Raw genomic sequence first — 27,264 nt, 5'->3', positions numbered from 1 at the left:
AAGGGGGTCAACTTCCTGTTCCTATAGGGCACATGGGGCTCCTACAGAGGGAGAGATGGAGCAGGGTTAGGGCCCCAGCCCAGACCTGAATGGACAGAAGGACAGTGTCTGCAGGGGCATGGGCTAAACTGGCAGTCTGTGCCAAACCTGCCCCTCTCACCCCCTTTGCCAGGCAGGATGCAGCAAGACCCAACCTGATGGGGTGGTTCTGGCCTAGGGATTCCCTTACCTTCTTGGACAGCACCAGGATTACCAGGCCCAGTATGAACAGGCTAGAGCTGATGGCTTGTGTCCAGGGGAAGCCTCTCTCCAGTGCTGAATAGAGTGGAAGAAGCACTTCTCTGAACTGCAAGCACCCCCTCCTGTTAATACAGCCCAGGAGGCGCTTGCCTTTTGTTTAAACAAACAAACAAAGAAAAGAGCACACATTGCTGCTTCATTCAACTTATGAGCTGTAGTCATGCCCAGGTCCTTCTCTTCAATGCGGTCTGTGGCCGGGTGGGGGTGAATAATGAAGTCTCACACCCTGGGACTTGCCTGCCACACTTTGGAATGATGGAAGAATAAGAAGTCAATTCCCCAAAGAGAGAGAGTGTGTAGTAAATCACCCCAGAAGCAGGATAAAAAAAAAAATAATAAAAAATTGGTTTATTAGCAACTTCCCTACAGGTTGTGGAGCACCCTGGCTGTGCTCACAGCTCGTGGTCTTCCTTTTCTCCACCCCTGGGCAGCCCACTCCCACAAGTCAGTCGGCTCCACTCCAGTCCCACTCTCTTTCTTTCCTGCGGTACCTTTCTCCATGGGACCTTCTCTCAGCCAGTAAGTTTCTCCTCTCTTTCTCATCTCCTTACTTCACTGGTCACTGTAGTTACCTACACCCAGGCAGCCAGTCTTATCCGCAAGCTGCTCCAGAGCTGGGTCTGCTGCTCCTGGCATCCCTGCTTAATCTCTCCATGTGGTGCCCCAGGGGCAAAAGAAAACCCCTTGCTGTAGATGTATGTAGCTGCTGGCTCCTAATCAGTTAATATTCACCCCAGGTGCAACCCCCTTCCCATCTGTGTTTTATTAAGTAATTAACTTTGCCTGTCCCTGACCTGACTACTTGCAACTTAATAACATCAAAGGAACAGGGTTGTCTTTGCCCTGCTACACTGTCTCTTGGCCAGTCATTTCTTGCTCTCTCTTTGTGCACGAGGCTATTTCTTCCCAGGTGCAGGCCTCTGCCCTTGTCCCTGTTGAATCCCATCTGATTGATTGTGGACCATTTTTTTTCCAGTCTATCCAGGCTATTCTGGATCTCAGCCCTGCCCTGCAGAGTGTTCACAACTCCACCCAGCTTGTCAGCCACAGATTTGCTAAGCATGCGCTGAAAACCTCCTCCCTACTAGACATTGAGGCATCGAGGACAGTGATTCAACCAGTCACATATCTCCTTACAGTGTTGGCTACAAATGTCCAACTCATGATCCTTAAAATTCTGGTTTATTAGGCAGATTGAAACACTGCAATAAAGTCAAATCATAAACCTTGGGGCTGGTGTGTATATATATACACACACACACACACACACACACACACACACACACACACACACACAGAGAGAGAGTAGCGAGCTACTAGAGTCAGGTATACGTATCCCACAGGCACTGCTGTCAATGGCCAGTCAAGGCTTCTTCCAGCATGGTGTTATCTTCCAGAAGGGGGTCGCTGGCTGGTCCTTCTGGCTGGACAGGTCATATGCTGGTCAAGTTGGAGATCAAGAGAGTGCCACTGTGGGTCACTTCTCACTGCTTTTTATCTGTCCTTGGCAGACTTTGGTGACTCCCCAGTTTTCAGGTTTGTCCAATCCAGGGGTCGTTGACCCTCGTGGGACTTCCCCCTCAGTGGCTACTGGATGGCATCTGTCAGCCCCAGGGATCATCTGCATGTACATGCAGGTTTGGGAGTCCGTTGATGAATTTTGAATAGGGCTCTGGGAGTGGTCAACCTGGACATATTCAGCCCAAAAGTTGGTCCCCGGTGTTGGTTAACTCAGACCAGGGCTTCTAGCCCTTGATCAGTGAAGTTTAGAGAATTCCCAGTTGTTTAGAGAATTCCCGGTTGCTACATTGTCTCCTATTGATTTCTTCCATTGGTTGAGCTGTGATTTTCCTAGGTGTTAATAGCCACCTGCTACTGTGTTACGCATTCAATCACCGATTCACTTGCTCTTTCAGGGGCCTGCCTGATACAGGGAAGCAGTGGTTTGATTCCTGTCCTTGTTAACATTGTTACAATGTATAACTTACTTCTGAAACTAAACACATTTAGTAAAAAGGTGAGGAGTATAAAATATAAACTCCAAGAGTAATGCCATGGCACAAAAATAGATAAAAATACCAAAATACAAGGGGAGATGCAAAATACACACACACAAACTTTAAAACACAATTCCTTATCTTATAGTGAAAGAAAGAGGAAGGAAGAAAAGATAGAAGAAGAGAAACATACCCAAAGAGGGGAGAGCAAATGCAGGCAAGAGGAAAAGGGGGCTTTCTGCTACAACAGGACTTTGAGTCTAGTCTGTAATCCTGTATCTTGGGAATGAGAATGTAGTGGGAGATGGTGTCAAAAGCCTTGCTAAAGTCAAGGTGCATCGTATCCACTGCGCTCCCCCATTTGCAGACCCTGTCACCACCTTAGAACTTGGGTTGGTCAGGCATGACTTGGTCTTGGTGAATACTGGCTTTCCTTGAAAACTTGTTCTCCTTCAGGTGGAAAGACCTGCTCCACGATCATCCCAGGTCCTGAGGTCAAGCCAAATGGTTGGTAATTCCCTGGATCCTCCTCCTTCCCCTTTTTTAAAGATAGGCCCTATATTAGACAACAGCTCTGACTTTACCTCGGCCAATTCCTTCAACACCCTCAGGTACATCCCTTCCGCTCCCCCTATCCCCCAACTGAAAGCATCCAGTGTCTCTGTGCAATCTTTAAGGTGTTCTACCATTACTCTGGGCTGACTGCCTCTTTCCCCATCTCTGCTACTAACTGCACGCATCTTCTGGTAGCTGCCCTCATTCATGAAGGCTAAAGTAGGAAGGGTATTAAATACTTTCTTCAGGCTTCTCCACATCATCTGTAACTAGGTTGCCTTCCCTGATCCATCAGGGACTGATGGTTTCTTTGGTCATCCTCTTCCTCTAAAATCTTCTTTATTGCCTCTTTATGCCCCTTCCCAGCTGCATCTCAAGTCATGCCTTGGCCTTTCTAATGCTCTCCCTGCATTTCTCTTCTGACCAGACTTCTACTGGTATGGGGCTCCTTTCTGAGTTTCAACTCCTTGATGAGGTAGCAAACTATCCTGGCAAGACTGCACTTGCACCCTTGAAAGGGCCTCCTTAAAGTGCAGCCAGCTCTCTTGCACTGTTTACCCTTAGGCTTGCCTCCTAGGGGATCTTCCCCACCAGGTTCCTGAGTTTGTTAAAGGTTTTTTTGTTGTTATTTTTTGGCGGGGGGGGGGGGAAGGGTGTTGTTTGCTTTTCTGGTCCTTGTTTTGTTGCTCTCCTTCCTTTCTACCATCCTTCCTATAGGATCTTGAACTCTTGTCATCTTGGGGTTGCAGTCACCCACTTACCTTCCACCTTTTGCCTTCCCAACCAATTTCTGCCTGGATTTGAGCAGTAAATAAGTCAAAGAGGGGAAAAGATTTTCCCCATCATCTGTATTGAAAAATTATCCCTGGCATGCTCTAGGATTTGGCTAGACTGCCTGTGCACTGCTGTTTCTTTCCCAACAGATGTCCCCATGTAGAGTCCCCCCCCAGAAGAACAGAGTTGTGTGGTTTGGAGGTTTCTGTCACGTGTTTAAAGGAGACCACATCTGCCACCTCCTCCTAATATAAAGGCCTGTAGCAGGTGCCCACCATGAAATCCACCCCCTTCCGGTCTCTTGTCCCTGACCTTTTGCCCAGAGGCTGTCAAGAGGCCTCCCTCGTACTTCGTGCTGCACCCCTAAACCTGTGGACATTGCCTTTGTATAGAGGGCAAGACCTCTCCTTTACTCTGTCCATCCTTCCTGAACAAGCTACACCTGTCTATGAATTTTATGCCATGTAACCTATCCCACTGTGTCTCTGTCATCCCCCAAACATCCTAAACCTGTGCTTGTCCTGAGGCCACCCCCCCTGCAATTCTTCCTGTTTTGTCTGCCCACTTCTCACTTTCCGTATACAGGAGACCCTCGCCTTTTGCGGGGGATACTTTCTAGAGATCCCTGCGAATACTGTACTGCATCATCTGCATTGAAAACTTGTTCGGGCATGTAACCCTTTTCCTCAATTACTTTAAGAAGGTGTAGGGGATAATCCTGTGCTCCCTCATGGTCTGCTGACGCCGATTGTATTTATTTATTAATTTATTGTTCCTCCTCCCCACCCCCCAATCAACTTTTATATTACGTAGGCTGTGCCTCTTTTTAAATTTCAAGAACCACCCCTTATTTGCAGAGTGCAGTAAGAAAGTGTCATCACGCTGTGTGGGGAGAGAGCGTGGGTTGGCGCGGCACACCGCGAATTTTCAAAACCGTGAATCGCAAATCTGTGCAGGTTTCCTGTATAGATATTTCTGGGGCCTAACGGACTAACCTGTCCTCTTCCTGAGACCATTGCTAAGGCTTCTGCCACTGCTTCCTTCCCTATTTTTCATTTAGGTCCCCTGGTCCGTTATTTCCCTCTGGGCTTTTATCTCTAGGGTCCAACTTCAAGGGGCTGGGAGTTGCGTGCCATACTGGTTCCAGGCCCTAGCCTGCATGTCATGGTCACTACATGTCATGGGGACCCATGTCATGGATCCTGGGATCCCAGCATGAGTCCCCATTCCATCTTCCCACAAGAAAGCATGAGATCATAGCCCACCAGTTGGACAGCCCTGCTGTAGCTAATCGCATAGATAACCCACCGAGAGGCTGTTTACAGGAACAGGAGAGAGAACACAAGATCGATGGAAAGGATGGTATTGCAGCCCTGGCTTTCAGAAGGGAAGGGATATGTTTAGTTGTCCTCATTTGTAAGTATGCTCATGGTACATAAGCATGCAGCTGAGACCCAGATTTATGGATGGAGCAAACTCCGTGTGGCATCTTGTCCAGTTCTGCCCCCATAGCCAATTCTTCTGCCCCTGAAAAGCAGTTTGCTAGGACCCTAAAGAACTTATAGCAGAATACCCCAGTGGAATGACTGAAGTTAGCGCTAGGTATGAAACTACTTAGACTGGGGAAAAGGGTAACTGTACTGTGCTAAGGATAGACCCAAATCCCAGCCGTTCACTAACTAAAAAAGGAATGGAAAATAGAGGTCTGTGTTCTGGATTGGCCAGATCCCTTGACTGAAGTGTGCTGTCCCTGTTAACAGCAGGGGCTACAGCTTCCAGCTGTGTTACAGCTGATGTCATTGTGGTAGGGACAGCAGATAAACACATGAATGGTGTAGGAGTGGGGAATGGTAATAGGAAAGCTAACCCTGAAGGAAAAAACACCTAATAGAAGTACAGGTTGGAAAATGAGAATACATGGAACAGGCAATGTTTGTAAACTGCAACTCCTTGAAGTGCCACATCTTGCACTCAAACTTTCTCAGGAAAATAATTGCCTTGATGCATGACTGTCATAAGCTAATGAAGCCTCACTTTACCTCCTTCCACCTTTGGCCATAGCATGACACTGTGTTACACAATGAGTTGTGATGTAACGTAGTGCGAATGCAACACTACAGGGAAGGGAATGTGCCCGGAGAATTTAACACAAGTTAAGAGAGGCAAGGGTTTGTAGGATATACCTTTTATTGGACCAGTTGTATGGTAGACACGTACCCACAATCTTTCAGGCAGCTTGGTTGGCTGGGGTGTCCCGCCAAAACGGTGTGTTCCTCACTCTCACCTTCCCAAAAATCCACTCCCGCCTAAGTAACAGATAGGGTTCTTTAGTTGAGTTATAACTATTTACAGAAAAGAAGAACAAAGATTAATAACAAATATAATACAATTATATACATATATGCATGACAGGTTCAACAACTTCCATTCAAACCCATAACCAAAATATTATCTATAAACCCAACATAAGTGAATAGTCCATACTACAAGTGATCCCACGTACAACCGCCCCATTGATGTATGTCCATTCACAGATTATAGACTTTAACCCTCAGTTCCACTAGGAATTCAGTTCACTCCAATAGAAATAAATGGCTATGAGTGGTCACCAGATGGCAATGCGTGGGACAGTGGGATCCATTCCCATTCCCGGGAGGTAAGAAGGCAGGAGGCCCCTGCCAGACTCCAGTGCAGCTCATGCTGGGGGCTGACAGGGAGGAGAGCCTGCAACCAGGTCCACCGGTTCAGCATTGTGCCCTAAGGAAGGCCCAAATCCACCGCGCCGTCCATGCCCCCCTCACCTTTCTTGTTCTTCAGGTAGACGAGGAGTCCCAGCACCAGGAAGATCAGCCCCAACACGAAGCCCCCGACCCCTGTCAGCATCTTGCTCCTGGCTGAGTCTGACTGCGCCTCTGTGGAGACAAGAGCCAGAGGTGAAGGGCTCAGTCTGGGCTTCCACCCCCTGCTCACACCCCTGCCTGCTGTGGGAAAGGGGTCTGACCATGGACAACCCTTGTGGGGCTGCACAAAGGGAGACGCGTCCCCTCCAAGATCTCAGGGGCTGCCCCAGGCTCCCAGTTTCTTACCGCAGAGCACAGTGATGGGGCTCGGCAGGCTGCTGTGCTCCACCTGGCAGGTGTAGACGTCCCCGCTCCGGGGGGTCATTTCCAGCATCACCAGGATCTGGAAGGTCCAGTCTCCGTTCTGCATCAGCTCCGTGGACACCACTCCGGCCGTCTGCTCCTGCCTGTTCTTCAACCATTTCACCTAGATCCCGCTGGGGTAAAACCCCGTCACGGAGCAAATTAGTGTGTCCAGGTGGACCTGGGCCCCTGATTTTGTTGGGGAGGCTTTCACCTTGGGTTTTCCTGTGGGGGTAGGGATGAACATAAAACAGAGGGAGTGAGCTGGGAAAAATTGATCCCTCCCTTGAGGAAAGGCCCTATTTCCCTACCTCCAAGTCTTCTCCACCTCTAACCATTGTCACCCTAGGCAGGATCTCACCAGAAATGTCTCCAATTGGTGTCAAGTTCTGGTCATTCCCAGCGAGAAGAGAGACCAGGACTGTTCAACCCCCCTGAGTCCAGGGAGCAGTTTTAGCCTTCGGGCAGGGAGATTGTCTCTTTATTTTTTTTTAAATTTAAATCTGCTATTTTTACTCTGCTTTCCAATGTTTGAATATTTGCTTTCTGAAAACCAGTCTTCATATTTTTTTTTAATTCAAAATCCACCAGGACTGATGCTTCCTAAGACTCTGAAATTAAAAGACCAGGATCCTTTGAAGAACTTAAATAGGGAAAAGGGGCGCTGAAGCCAGGTGTGCGCACCTCGCAATGTGTGCGCCCTGCCCCTGCCATCTTTGTCAGTGAAGGCAGGTGTGTCTGGGCACAGGCCAGAACAACAGTGAGCAGGGGGCTGTGGTGAGCGTCAGGCTGAGTTATTGCCTGTGCCTCCCGATCTCTGTGCACACAACAAAGATCCCACGACTCCGGGGACTCACCACTGTGGCCAAACACATGGCCTTGCTAAGACACCCCATCGTTTTGTTGGCAGACCCTGTCCACTGCACCCTGGCTGGGAGTCCTTCAGCCCCAAACCCCTCTCTTCTGCCTCCTGTCTGATCAATGAGAATGAGTTGAGATGGGACCAAAGAGCTGGCTCCTTCAGTCTAAGTGCCTTGGGTCCACCTGGCTCTCTCAGGCCCTTCCAGCTCTTAGCAGGGGAGTTTTTGCCAGCTTAGGGAATCCCACCCTTTATCTCATTTTTCCAAGAAAGGATAGACCCCCCACCCCACCTCACCCTTTTCAAGAACAGAGGAAGCCAGATTTTTTTGGCTCCAGGCAGGGGTAGAAAATGGCCTGAGTTAGCACTTGAAGGGTGCACACTCCGAGGACATTTTTGAGGGGCTCAGGGGCTTCCCCAGGCTCTCAGTCTCTTACCCAACAAGAGGTTTCAGCAGCCTGATGTGCTCCACTCAGCAGGTGTTGATGGTCCTGTTCTGGGAGGTTGTTTTCAGCATCACCAGGACCTGGAAGGTCCTGCCTCCATTTTGCATGCACTCGCTCCATGTACACCACTCTGACCTTGATCCCACTGGGTTCGAATCCCAGCACAGAGAAAATCACCATGTCCAGGTGGGTCTGGGCCCCTGATTTTGTGGAGGAGACTTTGGGTTGAACTGTGGTGTTGAGGAAGGGGGAAGAGGCAGTGACAAAGAGTGGGAAGGCGAGAATGATCCAGGAAAGGTAGAAGGGATGGTGTGATAACAGGAGCCTCCTTCCCCCACAGAATCATTCCCTCTGCCCCCAACCCCACTCCCCAGGCTCCTTCACCCTAGAATGGTTTGCACTTGTCAGGATCTGGTAGAAAGGGCCAGAAGGGCACTGTGCCCCAGGGGCTCCCAGAGGGACAGACCTAGGACTAGTCTCTACCTCCAGAAACACCCTGTGCATTCAGCTGAAGGTATGGTGGAAGAAGAGGGCTTGCTTTCTTTCTTTCTGTAACCCTCCCCCAGCACCAGGGCCAGGTGCTATACCAGATTCAAGAGCCTCAGGGTGCCAATAGTTTTGGGCTCTCCCTCAGGCAGCTTGGCTGACTGAGGTGTCCCGCCAAAAAGAAAGGTGTGCTCCTCACTCTCACCTTGCCAAAATCCACTCCAGCCTAAGTCACAGATAAGGGTCTTTATTTTAGCTATAACTAGTTACAGAAAAGAAAAGAAAAAGAATAATAACAACTATAATACACATATACGCATGACATTGGTTCAACAACACACATTAAAACCCATAACCAAAATATTAACTATAAACCCAACATTAGCGAACTGTCCATCCAACAAGTGATCCCACATACAACAGCCCTATCAATATATGTCCAGTGACAGATTATAGACTTTAACCCTCAGTTCCACTATGAATTCAGTTCACTCCACTAGAAATAAATGGCAACACTGCTGTTGTTGTGAGTACTCCTTCCAATGGGCGCTGATGGCTCCCCTTTCTTTGATCAGGTCTCCTCCATCCTTAGGGGATTGGTCCCTGAGTGCTCGGACCATAGTTGGCTCTGGTGGCACTGAAAAAAACATGCATATTGTGGACATCAGGAAGATGTTGAATCCCTTTGCTCTGTTGTCCCACCATCTGTTCCTCATACCACGGGTCCTGCTTTGAGCTTCTGTCTCTGCTTGTTGGTGATTCAGTTCTGTTATCTGGAATTGATAATGTTCTGCCAAGCACAAAAGGCCTTGCGCTTGTGGTCGATCAACTCTTGGATCTCCTGGTTGTTCTCCTCAACCCAGTCTTGATGTTTCCTGCTAGTGAATCCACATGTCTCCATGCAGGTGCAGAAGCCAGTGGACTTGAAGGCATCTGAAGTGTTGCTGGCATTCTCCCACTGTTGTTGATTGGAATTGTCCTTGTTTTCACGTAGGCACTGGTGAAAGAGATTGTGCTTGATTGGGTCCTTACTGACCTGTCAGCATTGCCTCTGCTGCAGCTGTCATTTCGGAGCCAGTCTGAATGATATAACCAAGCAGATGTGTTGACGATCAGTCCAGCAACTGTCAGCTCCTAGCATAGTTCAGGTGATGCAGACATCTGTCACCCTAGGCATGAACAATGATGTGGGCAATCGGGTGCCAATGCTTAGATCACAGGTGTTGCCATATTTTGTGCCTATTTTTCTGGTGGAGCAGGACGTTGGTGATGGCAAGTCTGTGTTCTGCCCATCTGGTCAAAAGGGGTATGCCGTTGGAGTTGACTTTTCTCCACTCCTTTCTTGTTGATGCTTCTGGTCCAGAGGTTTGAGTCTCTTCCAACTCTGGCATTGAAATAGCTGAAAAGAATAAGTCTGTCTTCCTCTGGAATGCCAAAAAGGACTTGGTCGAGGTTGGCATAACATTCCTCCTTGGTTTTGTCAGCAGGGTCAAGAGTCAGGGCATAGGGGATGGATGACAGTGACATGTTGAATTCCTGCCGGTTTAAAACAGAGAGTCTTGGGGTGCTCATTCATTCTAACAGGGAAGTCATTGCATTGGTTGAGTTCATTCTTGATGGCAAAAACCAGCTCCATGAAGCCAGCATTCTCCTTCCTGTTTACCTTTCCAGTATAGCTGCCTCCTTGTTCTTTGAGCTGCCCATCTCCCATTCACCTGTTCTCACTTAGGACAGTGATGTCAATGCTGTGTCACCTGGGCTCTTGAGCCACAATTGTGGTGCAGCACTTTGGGCATTTGCTATTAACATTGTCTGTGAAGGTCCTGATGTTCCAGGTCCCAAAATTGATTGCGTATCTTTGTTGATTTTGACTGCAGCAAAGGGGATCCCACTGAATGCAGTTATGCAGTTAGGAAAGAGGTAACCAGAGCAACTTTTTCTAGGCCCCTTCCCAAGGGGGGCAAGCAGAGCAGATCCTGAAGAGGGCTGCTCAGTTACAGTGACAACCATCAGATTGCAGTCCTGGCTCCAAGTGCTACACAACCTTCTTGTAACTGCCATCATCATGCCAATTCATAACTAGGAGCTTCCAGATCTCACAGGCCTGCTCCCATCATCACTAGGTGCTGCCCACTGGAGGACTTAAAGAATATGCTGGAAAAACTGTTTCCATCGAAGATGCTTGTACATTATTTCTTTTATCATGGAGAAGCTGCTGTGCATCAGCTTGACAGAATGAGATCTTGATCCAATGGCAAGGAAACCAAGACAATTGGGGATCTTGGTCCACTGCAGCCTTCATCTGCCTTTGCAGCCATTGAGATTCGAACATCTTCTGCCTGCTGCACCACTGAGGACTTGTAGGCCCATGGCTGGGGGCTGGGCTGGTGTGCACAGGTGGCAGAGAGTGAAATGGTCTTCATGAAAGGTTAGCTGCACAATAAGCAGGGGTAACTGACAAATAAGCAGTCATGGATCAAGCGGTGGCAGCACAACCAGGACGTGATGGGGACAGCAGATAGCAATGGTTTCCCTCCTGAAAAGCCACATGTATCCTTTGACAATGTTGTGCCATGGCAAGTACAGGTTGCCATTATAATAAGCCTAAAATGTACCAAGTAACAGTAAAAATGACGACTGGACTAGAAACCACTTTAGAGAAGAAAGTGAAAACATGGACCTGTGAATTCATACCATCTGGGACAAGTCTTGTGGGTAGTAGTATCCATGCAAGGTCCAAGCGCTTTGAATATTGATGCTAGGAAAGTGTCTAAGAGGGTTGAATCAACAGATCCCAGCCTAGGTTTCGGATTTTGCCGTGAGACACCAAGACTGGGGGATAATGGAGCCAGACCTGTGGGCCCTGCTGGGTTGCAAATGCTCCACTCCAATGCCTTGAACAGGTAAAGAACAGGTGATGTATCCAGTGGCTCCCATCAGATGGGTGCTTCGTAGGTCAGTGCTAGGCTCAGAAAGAGGGTACTAACCAATTCTTATGCAACATGCTGGCTGGAAACGCATGACTGTATTGTGTGTTCAATGATTATGTGGCATGATGTGCTAACCCAGTGTGTAAAAGAGGGAGGCATCAGCAAGAATCTACCCTAAATGGAAGGCATCACATGTTCTAACAGGTTTTATTTGGGGAAAGATTGAATGCATTGTAAGCTGTTTAATCCACAAGATATTGGAGATGTCACTGTAGAAGGAGGTCAAAAGAGTAAGAGTGCAAAAGCTGGTGAAGGTTTAGACTGTGGATTTGTCAGGGATGGTTTGAACAGGGATGATCCTGCCTCAGGCAGGGGGCTGAATAAGACGTGACCTCTGGAGGTCTCTTCCAGCCCTCCTTCTGTTTGATTTCTCGATGACTACCCAGTGCAGTAGATGACCCATCAGAAGCCTCACTGTCAATGGACAGGGCTAGTTCTGGTCATAGGTAACAGGACCATCTCCATCTGCTGGACTAGGAACTTAGAGCAGTGATTCCCCACCAGGGTGCTGTGAGATCCTCTCAGGGGTGAGTCAAAGTGCCACACAACACTCGTGCTATTAGGTGGCGAATGTGATTGGCAAAGTAAACCCCGAGCTTTTTCATCAGGATTCATAGTGCTAAGAACAGTCTGGCCTGTTGCATCTTTCTTATGTCTTTGCACCAGAAAATTTGCTCTGTTATTTTCTACATTCAAAAAACCTGCAAATTAAGGGCTACCACTTTTTGAGGGCAGCCTGGAGTCTATTGAAGGAGCTTCAAGTCTGAGATGGTTGAGAGCCACCAACTTGGAGAAAATGAAGCAGCCATGACTCTAGCATTCAAAAGAAGCTCAATTTTAAATTTACCATGAAATGTAGCTTCGTCAGGGCCTAAACTCGGCATGCTGTTGCTTTGTTAAGTGATTGTAAAGCATGGAAAAGTAATTGGACCAGGGGTCACAAAATAATAGCACTGGATAGGACTTTTAAAACTCACAACAGGAAGTTGTCTTTCATGCCGCGTGCAATTGAAGGACAGAACTCCTTGTCACCGGATGTGGTGAAAGCTGCGAGTTCAGCCAGGTTTGCAAAGGGTTTGGACACATCCTTGGAGAAGAGGGGCATCAGTCACTATGGAGCACAAGAGCGAGGGGCACAGCTTCTGGGTCGGAGGTTTCCAGACCTGAAAAGCTGGAGGCTGCAGGTGGGAGAGGAACAGGGGGAAAACCAACCGCCCCCATCAGCACTCACTCCCCACCCTGAGACTGGGCAGGACGACCGGGTCTCACCCAGGGCGCGGCGATCGTGTTCTTATGAGTTGGGACTCAACTGCATGGCCGTGCCAAGGCAAGCGACTGGGGATCTGCACTGGGCCGGGCACCTTTCCCTGTGGTGTCTGCGGGCCAAGGCCTGCTCCAAGCTCACGCTTGCCGGTGGATGGGGGCTGAGGAAGTTGTGCAATGGGTCGGACGAGGGACCTGGCAGTATGTGCCTCGGCTTTGCCACCAGGCCCTGGCTTGGATCCTGAGCCTCTTTTCCACCCGGAGTCACAGGGAACGAGAAGGGGTGTCCAGCCAGCGCTCGCGGTCTTCCTGCACCAGGGCTCGCAGGCCGCTGCCACCATCACCGCGGGGGGTTGATGGACATCTTGGCGCACCGGCTGTGCTGCAAATGCCCGCTCCTTTGCAGTGACCCCGAGGCACGAGGGCCCGGCCCCGCTCCCTTGGGTTTCACGTGGCGGCTGCGGGGACACGTGGGGCAGTGGACAGCTCCATGCTGAAAGAGGCGGCACGGACTGCCCACCTCGGAGCTGCAGCTGCGGTGGATCTGTTCCCTGACAGCAAAGCCCCCCCAGCACCATTCAGATGCACCGTGTAACCGTAAAGCCCGACCCTGGGAGACAGCCTCTGGGCCGCTTCCCGCCGCTGCAGACCGTGCAGCTTGACAAAGCCCCGGGAGGGCCATAGAGCCACCTCTTGGCCGCACTGGGGTTTTCTGGCCTTCCGCAGCCGCCGTCTCCACCCACCTGACCGAAACTGCAAATGTCCTGGGCGCCGCCATTTTGTTGTACGGACTTGGAAGCGCATGCGCAGAACATTCGGGCCGCCAACGCAGCTGCCCGGAGGTGCGGGTGCGCACATGCGCGCTGAGTCGCTATCAATCCGATGCCATTTTAGCAGCCCGCGGCGGAGCGGCGCGTGGACGGCGCTATTAATGGCTTGTCTCGTGGAGGCCGCCATCTTCTGCGGAAGCGGAGCAGACGCAGAGCACGTACCCCCCGCCCTGCGGGAATGGTATCGGCCAGACCCCCGCAGTGGCGCGCGCCCCCTCCTACAACGGAGAGGAACGCCCGCCCCCTCCACCCCGCGCGGGAAGGTGGTTGGGTCCAAGTCATGCCCCGCCCGCGCCTCTTAAACGGTGGGCGGGGGAAGCTAGAGTGCGGCGTTCTGATTGGTCGGGTGGTGTCACGTGGGCAGTGAGGTCATGTGGCTAGCGACACCGGGAAGTACTCTCCTCGCGGGAAAATGGCGGCGCCCCGGGGGTCGGGGGGGCGGCCGGTTTGCACCTCCCGCTGTCGCGGGGCGGCGGCGGCGGCGGGAGGGAGGATGGGCGGGAGCCACCCGGGGGCCGCGGCCCGCGGGGGCGGGGTCGATGGGAGGCGTACCGCGCCGGGGCGCCCCCGCTCGCCGTGCAACAAGATGGCGGCGCCGCGGGCCCGGCCAGGACCCGGATGCGAACGCGGCCCCGGATTGGCCCGGCGCGGCCGTACGGCGGCATGGCGGCGCCCGCACCTGACACTGGGGCCCGCTTCCGGTCCTGCGCGCGGCCGCGGAGGGAACTCGGTGGCTCGGGCCCCGCGGAAGCGCCGGCGGCGGCGGGTGAGGGCGCGCGGGGGGCGGGCCCCGCCTGCCCCGGGCCCGGCCCCACCCCTCCTTCCCCGTCCCGTGGGCCCGTGCGGCTGCCCCGCCCCCGCCGGGCTCCGCGGGCCCGGGCCCCGCGGGGGCGGGGCTACGGGGAGATGGGTGGGGGCCCCTGGTGGTGCTAACGCCCCTCCGCCCGCAGGTCCATCCCCGCGGAGGTGCCCCCCGCCCACCTGGGATGCGCTGCGCCCCCCCGCTGTGAGCCTGCGCCCATGGCGGCCGCGCCCCACGGCAGCATCATTGTCCTGGACGACGACGACTACGAGGGGCATGAGGCGCCGCCCACCCCGCCCACCACCTCCCCCCTGCCCACCAGCTGCGCCCCCCAGGATGGCCCCTTGGCCCATGCCGTTTCCCCCCCGCCCCCCAGCCAGGCCTCCCTGGATGGTCCCACAATTGTCGCCACGGCCCCCCAGGACAGGGGCGCTTTCCAGGCTGAGAACGAGCAGTTGTTTGCCGACGTGAGTTCCCCTCGCATGCCAGCCCAGGCTCCTTGGTCCTCTCTATCCCCAGCCCAGGGTGGGTTGCAGTGCACACTGCCCAGCGCGCTGTGCTCAGTTCCCCAGGCTGCCCTGGGGGTGGAGGGGGGCTCCCCTGTGCCAGCACGGGGAGGTGGAGCGGGGCCCAGGCCCCAGCTGCTCACTGTCACCCCCTCTGGCTTCCCCCTGTGCCCCCAGGTTTTGGAGCGTGTCTGGCTGACCCCTGACCCCTTCCCCACCTGCCTGCTTTCCTTCCCCTAGTCCGTGGAGCACTGATACTTGCTCCCTGCCTATCTTTTCCCTTTCCCACCCCCACCCTGACCTGACCCCATTCAATTCCTGGAGCACCGTGCCTGGCTGACCCCAGCCCCACCTGCCTCTTTTCTGTGCGTCTGTCACCAACAGTTCCTAGCCTGCTGTTCCCAGCTGACGGAGGAGCACCCCGAGGTGGTCCCCTACCTGACGGGCCGGCACCAGAAGGCCAGTCCCGCATTCCTGGGCTCAGCTGAATTCCGCAATGTGCTGAGCCGCTGCCTGACACGCGTGCAGGCCCGGCACCACAAGGTGTATGTCTACATTAATGAAGTATGCACTGTGCTCAAGGCCAACACCCAGCGCCGTAAGCTGGCCATCAGTGCTGTCCCCGCTCCTTGCCCACCCCTTGCCACGAATCAGGAGCAGAACAACATTGAGGAGCATGAGACAGCGGACACTGAGGCGGGCAGGAGCGAGTTGGCAGCCATGGAGGCAGAGGTTGGGGCAGGGCGGCATGGGACAGGCTCCAAGCGGCAGATCCGGTACCTGGAGAACCTGCTGCACATCTACATGGGGGAGATCCGTCGGCTACAGGAGCGGGAGCTGGACCTGACGGAGATGGACAGCGAGGACTCAACCTACCTGCAGGAGAGCCGGCTCAAGCGCCGCATGATGCGAATCTTTGAGCGCCTGTGCGAGCTGAAGCAGTGCAGCAGCCTGACCGGGCGCGTCATCGAGCAGCGCATCCCCTACCGTGGCACCCGCTACCCAGAGGTCAACCGTCGCATCGAGCGCTTCATCAACCGTCCTGACATCTTCCCTGACTACTCTGACATCCTCAAGGTCATTCAGAAGGCCAGTGCCCGCCATGGCCTAGCCCTGAAGAAGCGTCAAATAGAGAGCATGGCCCAGGATGCCTTTCGGGATGTCGGCAACCGGCTCCAGGAGCGCCGCCACCTCGACCTCATCTACAACTTTGGCAGCCATCTCACCGACCATTACCGCCCTGGTGAGTGCAGGGTGTGTGGGGCTGGCATGGCCCAAGGGGCCTCTGTCTACTGCTGCTCCAGGGAGAGCTGTGCCTCTCTCCTGCTTACACAAGGTGGTAGACAGAGGACCCCGCTGATGAGCACTGAGCCTCTTCTTTACGTGCTGTGGGGTCTATTGGCTAATCTGGTTGCAGGGACGCTAGTGCCTTTCGAGCAGAAGGTTGGGCTGTGGATGCTTAGTTTATTTGTCCCTCTCCCTCGTGGTTGTAGGTACAGATCCTGCACTGACGGACCCAATGCTGGCCCGGCGTCTGCGGGAGAACCAGACCACAGCCCTGAATCGGCTGGAGAGCGTCATCTCGCACTATGCCCAGCTGCAGGATGAGAGCGAGGAGGAAGAAAGGATCCGTAGACGGGCAGGGCAGGTCCGGGGCACCCCTGGCCCTTGCCCCCCAGCACAGCCTGACCTGGGGGATGGGGACCCCAGTGCAGAGGTGAAAGCGGAGGGTTGGGCCACAGGAGAACCTGACGAGCACAGAGTGGCTGGAGGCTTGGGGGCCACCTTTCCCAAGTGGGGAGGAGCAGAGAGTTCCTGGGAGTGAGGGTATTTTGTGAGGTGGTAGGGTTCCTGCAAGCACAGCAAGTGACCTGCCCTGTCTTGTCACCCACCCCAGGCCAGCAGGAGTCCAGTGGCTGGGAGCAGTATGGCATCGCGAGCAGAGGAGGTGGAGGAAGAAGAAGAGGAGGAGGAAGACTCTGAGAGAGAAGAGGCTTTGAGCACAGACGCAGAGGGGGAACCACAGCAGAGCCTGGCTGGGGAGGCAGCGGAAGGGGTAGCAGATGCTCTAGCGAAGGGTACGTGACCCCTGAGAGAGGACTGGGGTCTGAGGGGTTCTGTTGCTGCTCTGGGAAGGATGGGGAGAGCCTGGGAGCCTAGACAAATGGGTCTTGTCCCTGCTCTGGGAAGGGAGTGGAGTCTGAGGAGTTCTGTCCCTGGATGCCTGGGATCTTGTTCCTGCTCTGGGAGGCACATGGGAAACCTGGAAGCCTGCAGGCCTCAGTTCTGATCTCTTTGGTGCCTCCCCCAGAGGAGGCTGCAGTTGGCGAGGCCACAGAGGATGACCAGTGCATGAAGCTGAGTGAAGAGCTGCTGCCATCCTTGTCGGGCATGGAAGATAGCACATTTCAGGAGATAGAACATGAAGGGGAGGAGGAGAAGCTTGTGGCCCCTACAACGAGCAAGGGACGCCTCCAGCCATGCAAGGACCCAGAGCCTGAGCCAGGTGGCACTGAAGAAGCAGAAGCAGAGGGCTCTAGCCCCAGCCCTGCGCACGAGATGTTTGTGCTGGAGATTGAAGCACTCCCCCTGGAGTCCAGCGAGACACCACCCCCCTCTCCCCAAGGCACGGGGGGCTCTGAAGCCACCCCCAAGGCTGTCCCCTCCTCCCCTGCACCCTCCGAGGCCACCGCCATGAGCCCTCCCTCCCCCGAGGCAGTCTCCTCTCGGACTGACCTGGGCATCTGCCCCATGGAGCCAACCACAGTGGCCAAGGAGCTGGAAGGGGCAGATCATGAGCTCCGGACTCAGCTGCCTGCTAAGAGGCAGCGGCCACCCACCCCTGAGTGGCCCCGGGCCCCCTGGCCCCTGGAGAATGGGGCACGAAGCCCCATCAGTTCCACCAGCTCCAATGGCAGCACTGGGCCCCCGGCCCACAAGAGGGGGCGTCACAAGCTGGCTCTCAACAGGAGGTGAGAGGGGCTGGGCGGGGGGGGCTGGGGGCAGCCCCTGCACCTGCAGCAGCATGGAGCAGGGGAGAGGCTGGGGGGTCAGGACAGGCCCCAAGATGGGCGGGGGAGTCCTGGGCTTCACCCCACCTGCCTGACTCCCTCTGTCCTGCGCCTTCCCTGGCAGCAGCTGCATCGAGGTTCACAGCGTGGGCTCAGAGGAGGAAGATGAGGGCTCGGGGCTGTGCCCCACCCGCCAGAGCCCCCTGCCCGACTCCACGCGCTGCGACTCCCCCTTCCAGAGCCTAGTCAGCAGCTCCCAGAGTAGCCCGCAGCCATGGGGGTACCGGCAACTCCTGGCCAAGGCCTGCAAGGTGAGGGTTGGGGTAGGTGGGGGGATGGTGCAGGGCTACCCTTGCTCCCTGGCCCTTGACCCTTGCCCTCTCCCCCCGCAGACCAGCGTGGCAACTCAGTGTGACCCGGAGGAGATCATCGTCCTGTCCGACTCAGACTAGACCCGGGACCGGGGGGAGGGGCAGGGGGCGGGGGACCACTGGCCCCTCCCCTCCCCTCCCCCATTGGTGTTTGTACAAAAAACAATAATAAAAAGATTACAAAAAAAAGGCAACGTGCTGCGTCTTCATGGGGGGGAGGGGAGGGGAGGGGCGGGGCGGTGATGCGTAGGGCTTGGCCCTTTAAGGCGCAGCAGCCACAGCGGAAGGGGCGCGGCGCCTGGAGGGGGTGGTGCATTAAAGGGGAAGTACTGCTGTCGGTCCACAGCGGAGCTGAGCCTGCGGCCTGGGCTGCCCCTTTAAGGCCCGCTGCCGGCCCTGCCCCTTTCCGTCTGACTGGAGGGCGGGGCCCCCTTAAAGGCAAGGGGCGGGGTCGGCCGGCACCCGGCCTGCAGCGGAGGGGGGGGGGGTGATATCCGTGGTGCCTGCCCCTTTAAGGCGGCTGAGGGGCGGGGCCGGCGGGGAGGAGGAGGGCGAATAACAAGATGGCGGTGGCGGCGGCCTAGGGGCCGGGGGCGCGAGCGGGACCGGGGCCGGAGCGCGGTGAGCGCGGGGCGGGGCCGCGGCGGGCGGGGCGGCGGGGCCGGGGCCGCGCGGGGCAGGGGTGGGGTCACCGGAGAGGGGGCGGGGCCTGCGTGGGCGGGGCCGAGTTAAAGGATCATGGGGCGGGGCCTTTGGGGGCGGGGCGCGGCAGAGCCCCCCCCTCGCCAGGCGCTGCGGGGATCCGAGGGGGCGGGGCCAGCGGGTGTGGGCGGGGCAGAGTGCAGGGTGTAGCTGGGCAGGGGTCCCCAGGGAAAGGTGCTGTGCTGGGGCCCCTGCCCAGGCACACTGCCCGCCCTGACCCCTCGTGTGCCCACAGGCGCCATGGACGGCGGGGGCGGCGCCATCGTGCACGTGGACTTCCCCGAGGTGGCGAGTGCCCTGCTGGAGAACCTGAACCAGCAGCGGGTGGAGGGGAAGCTGTGCGACATCTCCATCCATGTGCAGGGGCGCATCTTCCGTGCCCACCGGGCCGTGCTGGCCGCCTCCTCGCCCTACTTCCATGACCAGGTGCTGCTGAAGAACATGACGTCCGTGGTGCTGCCCAGCGTCATGGACCCTGGCGCCTTTGAGACGGTGCTTGGCGCGGCCTACACGGGCCGGCTCAGCATGGCGGCCGACGAGATCGTCAACTTCCTCACTGTGGGCAGCGTCCTGCAGATGTGGCACATCGTGGACAAGTGCACGGAGCTGCTCAAGGAGGGCCGGGCAGGCAGTGGGGGCGGCGTGGGACCATCCTCCTCCTTAGCCTCCTCCTCTTCCTCTTTCCGTGCCCACTCCAGCCGCACCAGTGAGAACCAGTCGCCCAGCAGCAGCAATTACTTCAGCCCCCGTGAAGCAGGTGAGGCGCCTGAGCACAGCGCCTCCAAGTACGCGGCCCGTGGTGGCAGCGCCGGGGCGCTGGAGCGCGAGGGCTCGGATGGCCCTGACGAGGAGGTCATCTTCCAGGCCGAGAAGGGCCCATCGCGCTGCCCCGAGCCCTTCTCCGGGGGCAGCAAATTCATCCTGGAGACGGACGATGACGTGAGCGACAGCGGCGGGGACGGGGGTGGCGGCGGGGGCCGGCGCCCGGCCTACGTGCAGCCCAGCATCATGCCGCAGAAGCAGTGGGTATACGTGAAGAAGGAACGTCTGCAGGAAGACTTGGTGCTGACGTGTGAGGAGGACGAGGACCCTGTGGACGTGGGGCCGGCCCGTGGCGAGCCCCCGCTCAGCATCAGCGACGTGCGCACGCTGACAGAGCCGCCTGGCTCCAAGCTGGAGGAGCAGGTCAACTTCTGCGAGTCCTCGGACGATTTCCCCTCGCCCTACGAGGGCCTGGAGGAGTCACCAGGCGGGGCCGGCTTCACCCAGCGCTCCCTCCTGCCCCTGGACATGCAGGGCAACCAGATCCTGGTGTTCCCGCCCCAGGCGCCCGTGGAGCATGGGGCTGTGCAGCTGGCAGCTGGTGCTGGCGATGGCAACAAGATATTCATGTGCCATTGCGGCAAGGCCTTCTCGCACAAGAGCATGCGTGACCGGCACGTCAACATGCACCTCAACCTGCGCCCCTTTGACTGCCCCGTCTGCAACAAGAAGTTCAAGATGAAGCACCACCTCACCGAGCACATGAAGACACACACCGGCCTCAAGCCGTACGAGTGCGATGTCTGCGCCAAGAAGTTCATGTGGCGAGACAGCTTCATGCGCCACAAGGGCCACTGCGAGCGCCGCCACCGCCTGTCGGGGGGGGCTGCCAGCCTTCCTGGGGGCCCACCGGGGGTTACCCCCAAAAAAGAGCTCCCGACGGCTGGTGGGGCCGAGGGCGACTGGGGGGCCCTGCGGGAGGCAGCCTCTGGGCGGTCGCCCCGCAGTGAACTGGGCTTCGGCGCCAGCGGGGGCAAGATGTGAGGGGGCATCTGCCCCCCACACCCCGTGGCACCTCTCTGCCCCCCACATCCCAAATGCTGCCTACAGGGCTGGGGGCGCGGAGGAGCTGGGTACAGCAGTGACAATTGTACCCTGCAGGGAAGCCTCGGCTGGGCGGGGGCTGGACAGCTAATGCCCCCCCAACCCGCATCCCACTGCCAAGGAGGGGCCCGGACTCCGGGGTCCCTACGTCTCTTAATACTAACCCCGCCTGCTGCTCTCCATGGAGCAGGGGGAGGGAGGGGGGGCGGCTGAGTCCCCCTTCCCCACAACCCTGTGCCGGGGGCCGTGTCTGTCCGTCCCTGTCTGTCCGGCTGTCTGTGACGCGCTTCGGTTTTCTCGTGCGTGTGTGTGCGTGTGTGTGTGTCAATGACTGGTGCTGAGCTGGGAACCTGACGCCTCTCCCCCCTGCTGCTCCCCCACTGCCCGCCCCATGGCTCCCCCCTACACTGGTGCTGCCCCGTCCCGCCCCAGTTGCCCTGTACACGGTGCTGCTGCCCGTCCCCTGCTCACCGCACTGAGTGAGCCCCATGTCGGTACGATTCCCCCCGTCTCCGTAGCCCCGGAGGTCGGGCAGGCTGCAGACTGGGGGTGCTCCCTGCCCCTTCTCTGCCTCCTGGGAGTGTGGGCACTGAGTGGGGGCTGGGAACCGGTCCCCTCTTCACCCCCCCTCACCCCGCCCCCGCCTCGCGCATGCCCCATCCCCCCACGCCGGGCTCTCTCCCGTGCCCTGGGAGTGGGCTGGGCTTCAGGGGGCAGCCTCGGACACCGGGCTCCCTGCTGGGCCCCCTGGGTGGGTCCTGCCCCCCCCCTCCCCCCCCGGGTTCCCGCTTGTTTGACTCTTTTGTAACTCGATTCCATTCGTGGGTTTTTTTAAACGTCTCGATAAAATATTTATTGGTCTGGTCAGTGCTGGCTCCGCTGCTCTGTGCCCCCGGCCCTGGCCCCGGCCCGCCTGCAGGGAGCGGCAGTCGCGGCCCTGGGGCTGCGCGCGGGGTCCGGCGCCGCTCGTGCCCGGCCAGCGCCCCTGGCCCCGCGGGCCCGGCCCGGCCCGGCGCGGCCTCCCCGCGCGTGCCTGTCACCCTCCCGCTGCCCAGCTACAGCCGCCCGCCCCCGGCGCTCCCCGTCCCGCCCTTGCCCCGAAAATGAAAGCGAAAGCGCCGCCGTCCTGCTGCTGCCGCCGCCGCCGCCATGGCCGCCGCCGCCGTCCTGCTGCTGGCCGGTGAGTGCGCGCGGCCCGGGCCCGGCCCCGGCCCCCAATCCCTGCCCCGCGGGCCGGGCCGAGCCGGGCCGAGCCCGCGCTGACCACCCCCCCCCCGCCCGCAGGGCTGTGCGGGGCGGGGGCCGCGGGGCCCGCCCGCCTGCGCTGCTGGTTCGTGGAGGAGTCGGGCGGCCGCGCCGGCATGATGCCCAGCGCCGTGTCGCAGCGCCCGGCCCTGCTCGCCCTGGGCCCTGCCGAGCCCGGCCTGCCGCTGCCCGCCGACGTGGAGCCCGGCCTGGCCTTCGCCGTCCTCGGTACGTGCGGCCCGGGGGTCACGTCGCGCCTCGTGCCAGCGTTTCCCTCCCCGACGGCAGGGGCAGGGCCCGGGCCCGGTCCCGGTCCCGGTCCCGGGGTGGGGGGCCGCGATGCACACACCAGTGGCAGGGGCAGATCCCAGGCTAGGGGCCCTGGGACTTGCGGGGGGGAGGGTCCCTGATGCCATGTCTTAGGCCTACACAGCCACGATGGGGAGAGAGCCCCAGGGTGGGGCACTGCGGGGGGGGGGGTCTCCACTCCCTCTAGTACCGTCTTTCTCTCCCCCAGACCCACCTCCCAGCATGGGGGGCGGGGGTCTTTGTTCCCTCTAATACCATGAATCCTGCCCCCCTGACCCCATCAGGGCCCTGGGGCGGGTGGTGGGTTTGAGGGGGGTTGAGCAAGAATTTGAGGGGGTCTCTTCCCCCCTAATGCCATGAACCCCCGCCCTAGGCCCCATGGGGCCCCCGTGGCTGGGCTGTGAGGGCGGGGGGTCTCCATGCCCCCTAATGCCACGTCTCCCCGCCAGACCCAGCGGGGGCTGTACGGTCGGCGCTGCTCCTGGCTGAGGACCCGTCTGCAGCAGGAGCAAAGGCATCAGTGGCACCCCCGGCCTGTGAGGTGTCAGGCTACACGCCCCAGGATGCCCACGTGCCCTGGGCTGCGGGGCTGACTCCCTGGGAGCTCTGTCCCACTGGCCTCCATGGCCCCTGGTTCATGGCCAGTGTCCAGGCGTCTGCCCACTATGGCATCAGCAGCGTCCTGCAGGCCCAGCCACCACTGCCCCAGCAACCAGAGGGGGTGACTCTGACAACCGGTAACCAGGGGATCCCCATCTCTCCTTGATGGGGCTCATGTGGGAGGTGGGGGCCGCAGCCTTGTATCCCTCCTTGATGGGGCTAATGGCGGGGGGGGGGGGGGGGTGGAGGGAGACCACAGCTCTGTCTCGGTGGTGTTCATAGCTTGGAGCCATGCCTATCCCGTGTCCCTGCAGCAGCGCTGTCCGTGTTCACACGTACCCCCAAAACCTGCGCTCGCCTGGGCACGGACGTGCTGCTGGACTGCGGGTTCACGGCACCGCTGGGGCCCTCCTTCTCTGTGGAGTGGCGCTATCAGCACCGGGGCACTGGGCGTGTGCTGCTGGCCTACGATGGGACAGCTGCCCGCACCCACGTGGCTGAGCCAGGGGCTGAGCTCTTCCTAGGCGACAATGTGGGGGGCATGTACAATGTCTCCCTGCGGCTGCGCAACGTGGGTACCCAGCACGATGGCACCTACATCTGCACCGTCTACCGGCCGCACCTGCACGCCCAGCAGGCCATGCAGCTCAACGTTGCTGGTGAGTCGGGACCTGTACCCCACTCAGGGTCTCCATATAGTCTTTGTCCCCCCGCCCCCGGGGGTGTGGAGGAGGCACTGGGCTTCACAGGGGCATATTGGACCGATGGCTGAACCTGTGTTGGGCCATATGGGGCTGGGCTCCAAGACACCTGCTCCCGAGATTCCTCTGGGTTGTGTTGTCCCCTGATGCACTTCCCCGGGGGTGGGAGAGGTGGGTGCAGCTGTATTGGACTGATTGCTAAGGCCCCTGTGCCCACTCTAGCTGCTCGATAGGTTGCAGTGCTCCAGAGCCAAGCCGAAGGGGGTTGGAGGAAGGGAAGCTGGGCCCTATAAGGGCTGTATTGGACTGGGGCTGACCTCTGTCTGGAATGCCCCAGGGGTGGATCCTGGGGCTAGTTTTGTTCAATGTCTTCATCCGCAACCTGGAAGATGGGATGGGGTGCAGCATCAGCAAGTCTGCAGATGACACCAAGTTGGTGGGAATAGTAGATATGCTGGAGGGTAGAGCTAGGATTCAGAGTGACCTAGACACATTGGAGGATTGGACCAAGAGGAATCTCATGAAGTTCAACAAGGACAAGTGCAAAGTCCTGCACTTAGGAGGGAACAATCCCATGCACTGGTGCAGGCTGGGGGCTGACTGGCTAAGCAGCAGCTCTGCAAAAAAGGGCCTAGGTTTCAGTGGACAATAAGCTGTATATGAATCAGTAGTGTGTGATTGTTGTCAAGAAAGCTAATGGCATCCTGCACTGCATTAGCAGGAGTGTTGCCAGAGATCAAGAAAAGTGATTCTTCCTCTCTATTCCACATTGGTGAGACCACATCTGGAGTACTGTGTTCAGTTTTGGGGCCCCCACTACAGAAAGGATGTGGACACATTGGGAAAAGTCTAGTGAAGAATGGTTTGGAGGCTGGGACTTGTGAGGAGAGGCTGAGGAAACTGGGCTTATTTAGTCTGGAGAAAAGGAGACTAAGAGGAGGTTTGATAGCAGCCTTCAGCTCCCTAAAGGGTGGCTCCAAAGAGGATGGAGCTCGACTGTTCTCAGTGGTGGCAGATGACAGAGCAATGGGCTCAAGTTGCAGCAAGGGAGGTTTAGGTTGGAGATTGAGAGAAACTCTCACTAGGAGGGTGGTGAAGCACTGAAACAGGTAACCCAGAGAGCTTGTGGAGTCTACATCCTTAGAGGTCTTGAAGCCCCAGCTTGATAAAGCCCTGGCTGGGATAATCTAGTTGGGGCTGGTCCTGCTTTGAGCAGGGGGATGCACTAGATGTGACCTTCTGAGGTCCCTTCCAACCCTCATTTTCTCTGATTTTATGACTCTGCTGCTGTATGCTGCCCCCTCTCCCCCTCCGGTACTGTCCCTGAGGGATGGGGAAGGGGAGCTGAGCCATATGGGACCAGTCTCTAACCCCCTGTTCTCCCACAGAGCCTCCCAAGGTGGTGCTGCACCCTGACCCAGTGGTGGTGGCTCCAGGGGCGCGGGTAGAAGTGGCCTGCGAGATCTCGGGCTACTTCCCACTGGATGTGACTGTGACATGGGAGCGCCGGGAGCCTGGTGGGGCAGGAGCCACAGCTGTGGCTGAGACATGGCAGACAGGGCACCGGCGTGGCCCCAATGGCACCTATGCACTAACCAGCTTTGCCCATCTGCTGCCTGCTCAACCTGGTGACCACGGCACCACCATCACCTGCTCTGTGGCCCATGTGGCCCTGCGTACCCGCGTGCACCGCCGCACCCAGCTCCATGTGGCAGGTAGGTGCCAGTTGGGCTGAGGGCCCATAGAGATGTGAGAACTGGGTTGGGGGACCCAGGGCACTGTCTGGTGGCTTCACACTGTCCCTCTGACCCCCCCAGGCTCTTCAGGTCCCTCCCTGGAGGACGCTGTGGGACTGTTCCTGCTTGCCTTCCTGCTGTATGGCGCTGCACGTGCCCTGGGGGGACTCGGTGCGTAACCTCCCCCTCCCCCAATACACCCATCCTGGGATCCAGCCTCCCCTGCACCTTTCCACAGTTCCCGGGGAAGGGGCATATACTCCCCTCCTTGGGGCATATACCCCCCCAGCCCGTTGTAGCCCCTCCCCAGCACAGGTCTCACTCCACTCCCCTGCTTCCTTCCCCAGGCTCCAACGCTGAAGAGGAAAACAAGGTAAATAATCCCCTGAACCAGCCCCATATCCCCGCACCGTGCCCCCTGCCCTGCTGGGGCTGGAGCAACCAGATCTACCCTTCAGCCAAGCTCGCCCACTGGGGTGTAGGGATCTCCCAGTGTCCTCCCTGCAGGCAGGAGGACAGGGTGCATCTTTGAGACTAACTCAGCGGTGGTCAGGTCGAGGGTCTAGAAGCTGGAGAAAAGGGGGATGGGGTGGCAGCGGGGTCAACAGAGACCAACCCAGTGCTTCAGGTACTTTGTGCACCCCTGAGTGAGGTAGTCAGTCTGCAAGGGACACCCAGCCCGGCCCTGCTGGACTCTAGCTGACAGCTCTTTCTCCCCATAGAAGTCAGAGTGAAGCCGGAGTGGAGCCGCCCAAGGAGATCAAGGAGGGAGTTGTGGCCTCTGAGGCCCCCTGGGATGCAACTGTGAACCCAAAGATGAAGGCTGGGAGGGGGGCTGGCAAGGTTAAGAAAGGTCTGATTCTCCAGATGGCCCTGGTACACCTGTTGACACCCTCCAAACCCCTACCAGGACCCTCCTGTGCCCCGTGCCATTACTTCTGCACTCCCACTCCCCTCCCCTCTGCAGCTGGAAACCCCCTTCTCCTTTTTGAGACCCACCCCCCAATCCCCTAGCTCCCCCCACCCGGCCTATACTCCCCCTGCTCCCCCTTCCCTTGCCCCTGGTGGGAGTGGGGCTTTATACTACTGTATGGAAGCAGGAGGCTGAGGCCTTCCAGTGTGTAAATAAAGGCATTTGCTGTGACTCCCCCAACCAGGCCTCTTCTTCATTTTCCAAGTCCCCATGGAGTCCCCACACCCCCAACCTGCTGGGCTGAGGAGCAAGGGGCTTCTGGTGCTTCCAGCCCTGGAGCCATAGGGATAGGGTGCTGCATGCACATGCATATACAGGTGTGTGCATACATATGCATGCACATACTTGCATGGATAGACAGGTGCTGGTATGCAGGTTTGTACATGAGTGTGTAGGTACATGCCTGTGCAGATGTGTGCATCCAGGTGCAGGCATGTGCAAGTAGAGTAGCATGCATGTGCAGGTGCATGGATGTAGGCACATACCTGTGCATGCAGGTACATGCTTGGGCAGGTGTGTGCATGCAAGTGCGTGAGTGTGCCCATCTGAGTATGCGTGTACAGGTGCATGCATGCAGGTACATAAGTGTACACATACGTACGCACACGTGCAGATGTGTGCACAGACGAAAGCGCACGCGCGTGCATGTGTGTGTGTGTGTGTGTGTGTGTGTGTGTGCATGCAAGTGCACGAGTGTGCCTCTGCGTGTGCGGAAGGCGCCGCGCAGGGCCGGAAGCCGAGCCATTGTGCAGCTTCCTGCCCCGAGGCGGCGGGGCCGAGCCGGGCCGGGCGGGGCTGC

At 57.5% G+C, this 27,264-nt stretch overlaps 4 protein-coding genes across 9 annotated transcripts; 3 read left to right on the top strand and 1 right to left on the bottom strand.

Annotated features, from left to right (window-relative positions):
• Positions 1–5,795: 5,795 nt before the first annotated feature.
• LOC102570347 (DLA class II histocompatibility antigen, DR-1 beta chain) lies at positions 5,796–13,552 on the bottom strand. Its single transcript, XM_019492747.2, is given in 3 exon segments — positions 5,796–5,968; positions 6,428–6,538; positions 6,713–13,552. Coding segments are annotated over 3 exon segments (477 nt in total). The 5' UTR covers positions 7,017–13,552; the 3' UTR covers positions 5,796–5,906.
• A 33-nt stretch (positions 13,553–13,585) lies between these two features.
• On the top strand, positions 13,586–18,523 carry DAXX (death domain associated protein). 5 transcript variants are annotated; one of them, XM_059715330.1, is made up of 8 exons: positions 13,586–13,824; positions 14,594–14,912; positions 15,336–16,194; positions 16,445–16,668; positions 16,849–17,029; positions 17,263–17,923; positions 18,090–18,273; positions 18,355–18,523. In XM_059715330.1, the coding sequence occupies exons 1-8, from the start codon at positions 13,616–13,618 to the stop codon at positions 18,412–18,414; spliced, it is 2,697 nt and encodes an 898-aa protein (XP_059571313.1). In that variant the 5' UTR covers positions 13,586–13,615; the 3' UTR covers positions 18,415–18,523. The 5 variants fall into 5 exon arrangements, with proteins under 5 accessions (XP_059571313.1, XP_059571314.1, XP_059571312.1 ...); XM_059715331.1 differs by having other exon boundaries at positions 13,587–13,824; positions 16,445–16,599; positions 18,087–18,273; positions 18,355–18,522; XM_059715329.1 differs by having other exon boundaries at positions 13,587–13,824; positions 18,087–18,273; positions 18,355–18,522.
• Positions 18,524–18,868: 345 nt separating this feature from the next.
• ZBTB22 (zinc finger and BTB domain containing 22) lies at positions 18,869–21,768 on the top strand. The gene is made up of 2 exons (XM_059715326.1): positions 18,869–18,954; positions 19,271–21,768. The coding sequence occupies exon 2, from the start codon at positions 19,276–19,278 to the stop codon at positions 20,839–20,841; it is 1,566 nt and encodes a 521-aa protein (XP_059571309.1). The 5' UTR covers positions 18,869–18,954; positions 19,271–19,275; the 3' UTR covers positions 20,842–21,768.
• Positions 21,769–21,864: 96 nt separating this feature from the next.
• TAPBP (TAP binding protein) lies at positions 21,865–26,645 on the top strand. Of its 2 annotated transcripts, none has more exons than XM_059715328.1 (8): positions 21,865–22,081; positions 22,186–22,374; positions 22,905–23,192; positions 23,373–23,714; positions 25,145–25,471; positions 25,574–25,663; positions 25,840–25,865; positions 26,215–26,645. In XM_059715328.1, exons 1-8 carry the CDS (start codon positions 22,051–22,053, stop codon positions 26,224–26,226), a joined length of 1,305 nt encoding a protein of 434 aa, XP_059571311.1. In that variant the 5' UTR covers positions 21,865–22,050; the 3' UTR covers positions 26,227–26,645. The 2 variants fall into 2 exon arrangements, with proteins under 2 accessions (XP_059571311.1, XP_059571310.1); XM_059715327.1 differs by having other exon boundaries at positions 23,370–23,714.
• Positions 26,646–27,264: the final 619 nt, after the last annotated feature.

The sequence above is a fragment of the Alligator mississippiensis genome, chromosome 11, assembly GCF_030867095.1.
Source record: "Alligator mississippiensis isolate rAllMis1 chromosome 11, rAllMis1, whole genome shotgun sequence".
Taxonomy (NCBI): Eukaryota; Metazoa; Chordata; order Crocodylia; family Alligatoridae; genus Alligator; species Alligator mississippiensis.
Note: the sequence above shows the minus strand (reverse complement) of the source record. Positions and strands in the feature narration are given on the sequence as shown.

Coding starts and splice junctions, on each gene's coding strand:
- DAXX (XM_059715329.1), top strand. CDS start 13,616: ATGCGCAGAACATTCGGGCCGCCAACGCAGCTGCCCGGAGGTGCGGGT. Junction 13,825..14,593: donor CCCCCCGCCCTGCGGGAATG/GTATCGGCCAGA, acceptor CTCCGCCCGCAG/GTCCATCCCCGCGGAGGTGC. Junction 17,030..17,262: donor AGCAGATGCTCTAGCGAAGG/GTACGTGACCCC, acceptor TGCCTCCCCCAG/AGGAGGCTGCAGTTGGCGAG.
- ZBTB22 (XM_059715326.1), top strand. CDS start 19,276: ATGGACGGCGGGGGCGGCGCCATCGTGCACGTGGACTTCCCCGAGGTG.
- TAPBP (XM_059715327.1), top strand. CDS start 22,051: ATGGCCGCCGCCGCCGTCCTGCTGCTGGCCG. Junction 22,082..22,185: donor CGCCGTCCTGCTGCTGGCCG/GTGAGTGCGCGC, acceptor CCCCGCCCGCAG/GGCTGTGCGGGGCGGGGGCC. Junction 22,375..22,904: donor CCTGGCCTTCGCCGTCCTCG/GTACGTGCGGCC, acceptor TCTCCCCGCCAG/ACCCAGCGGGGGCTGTACGG.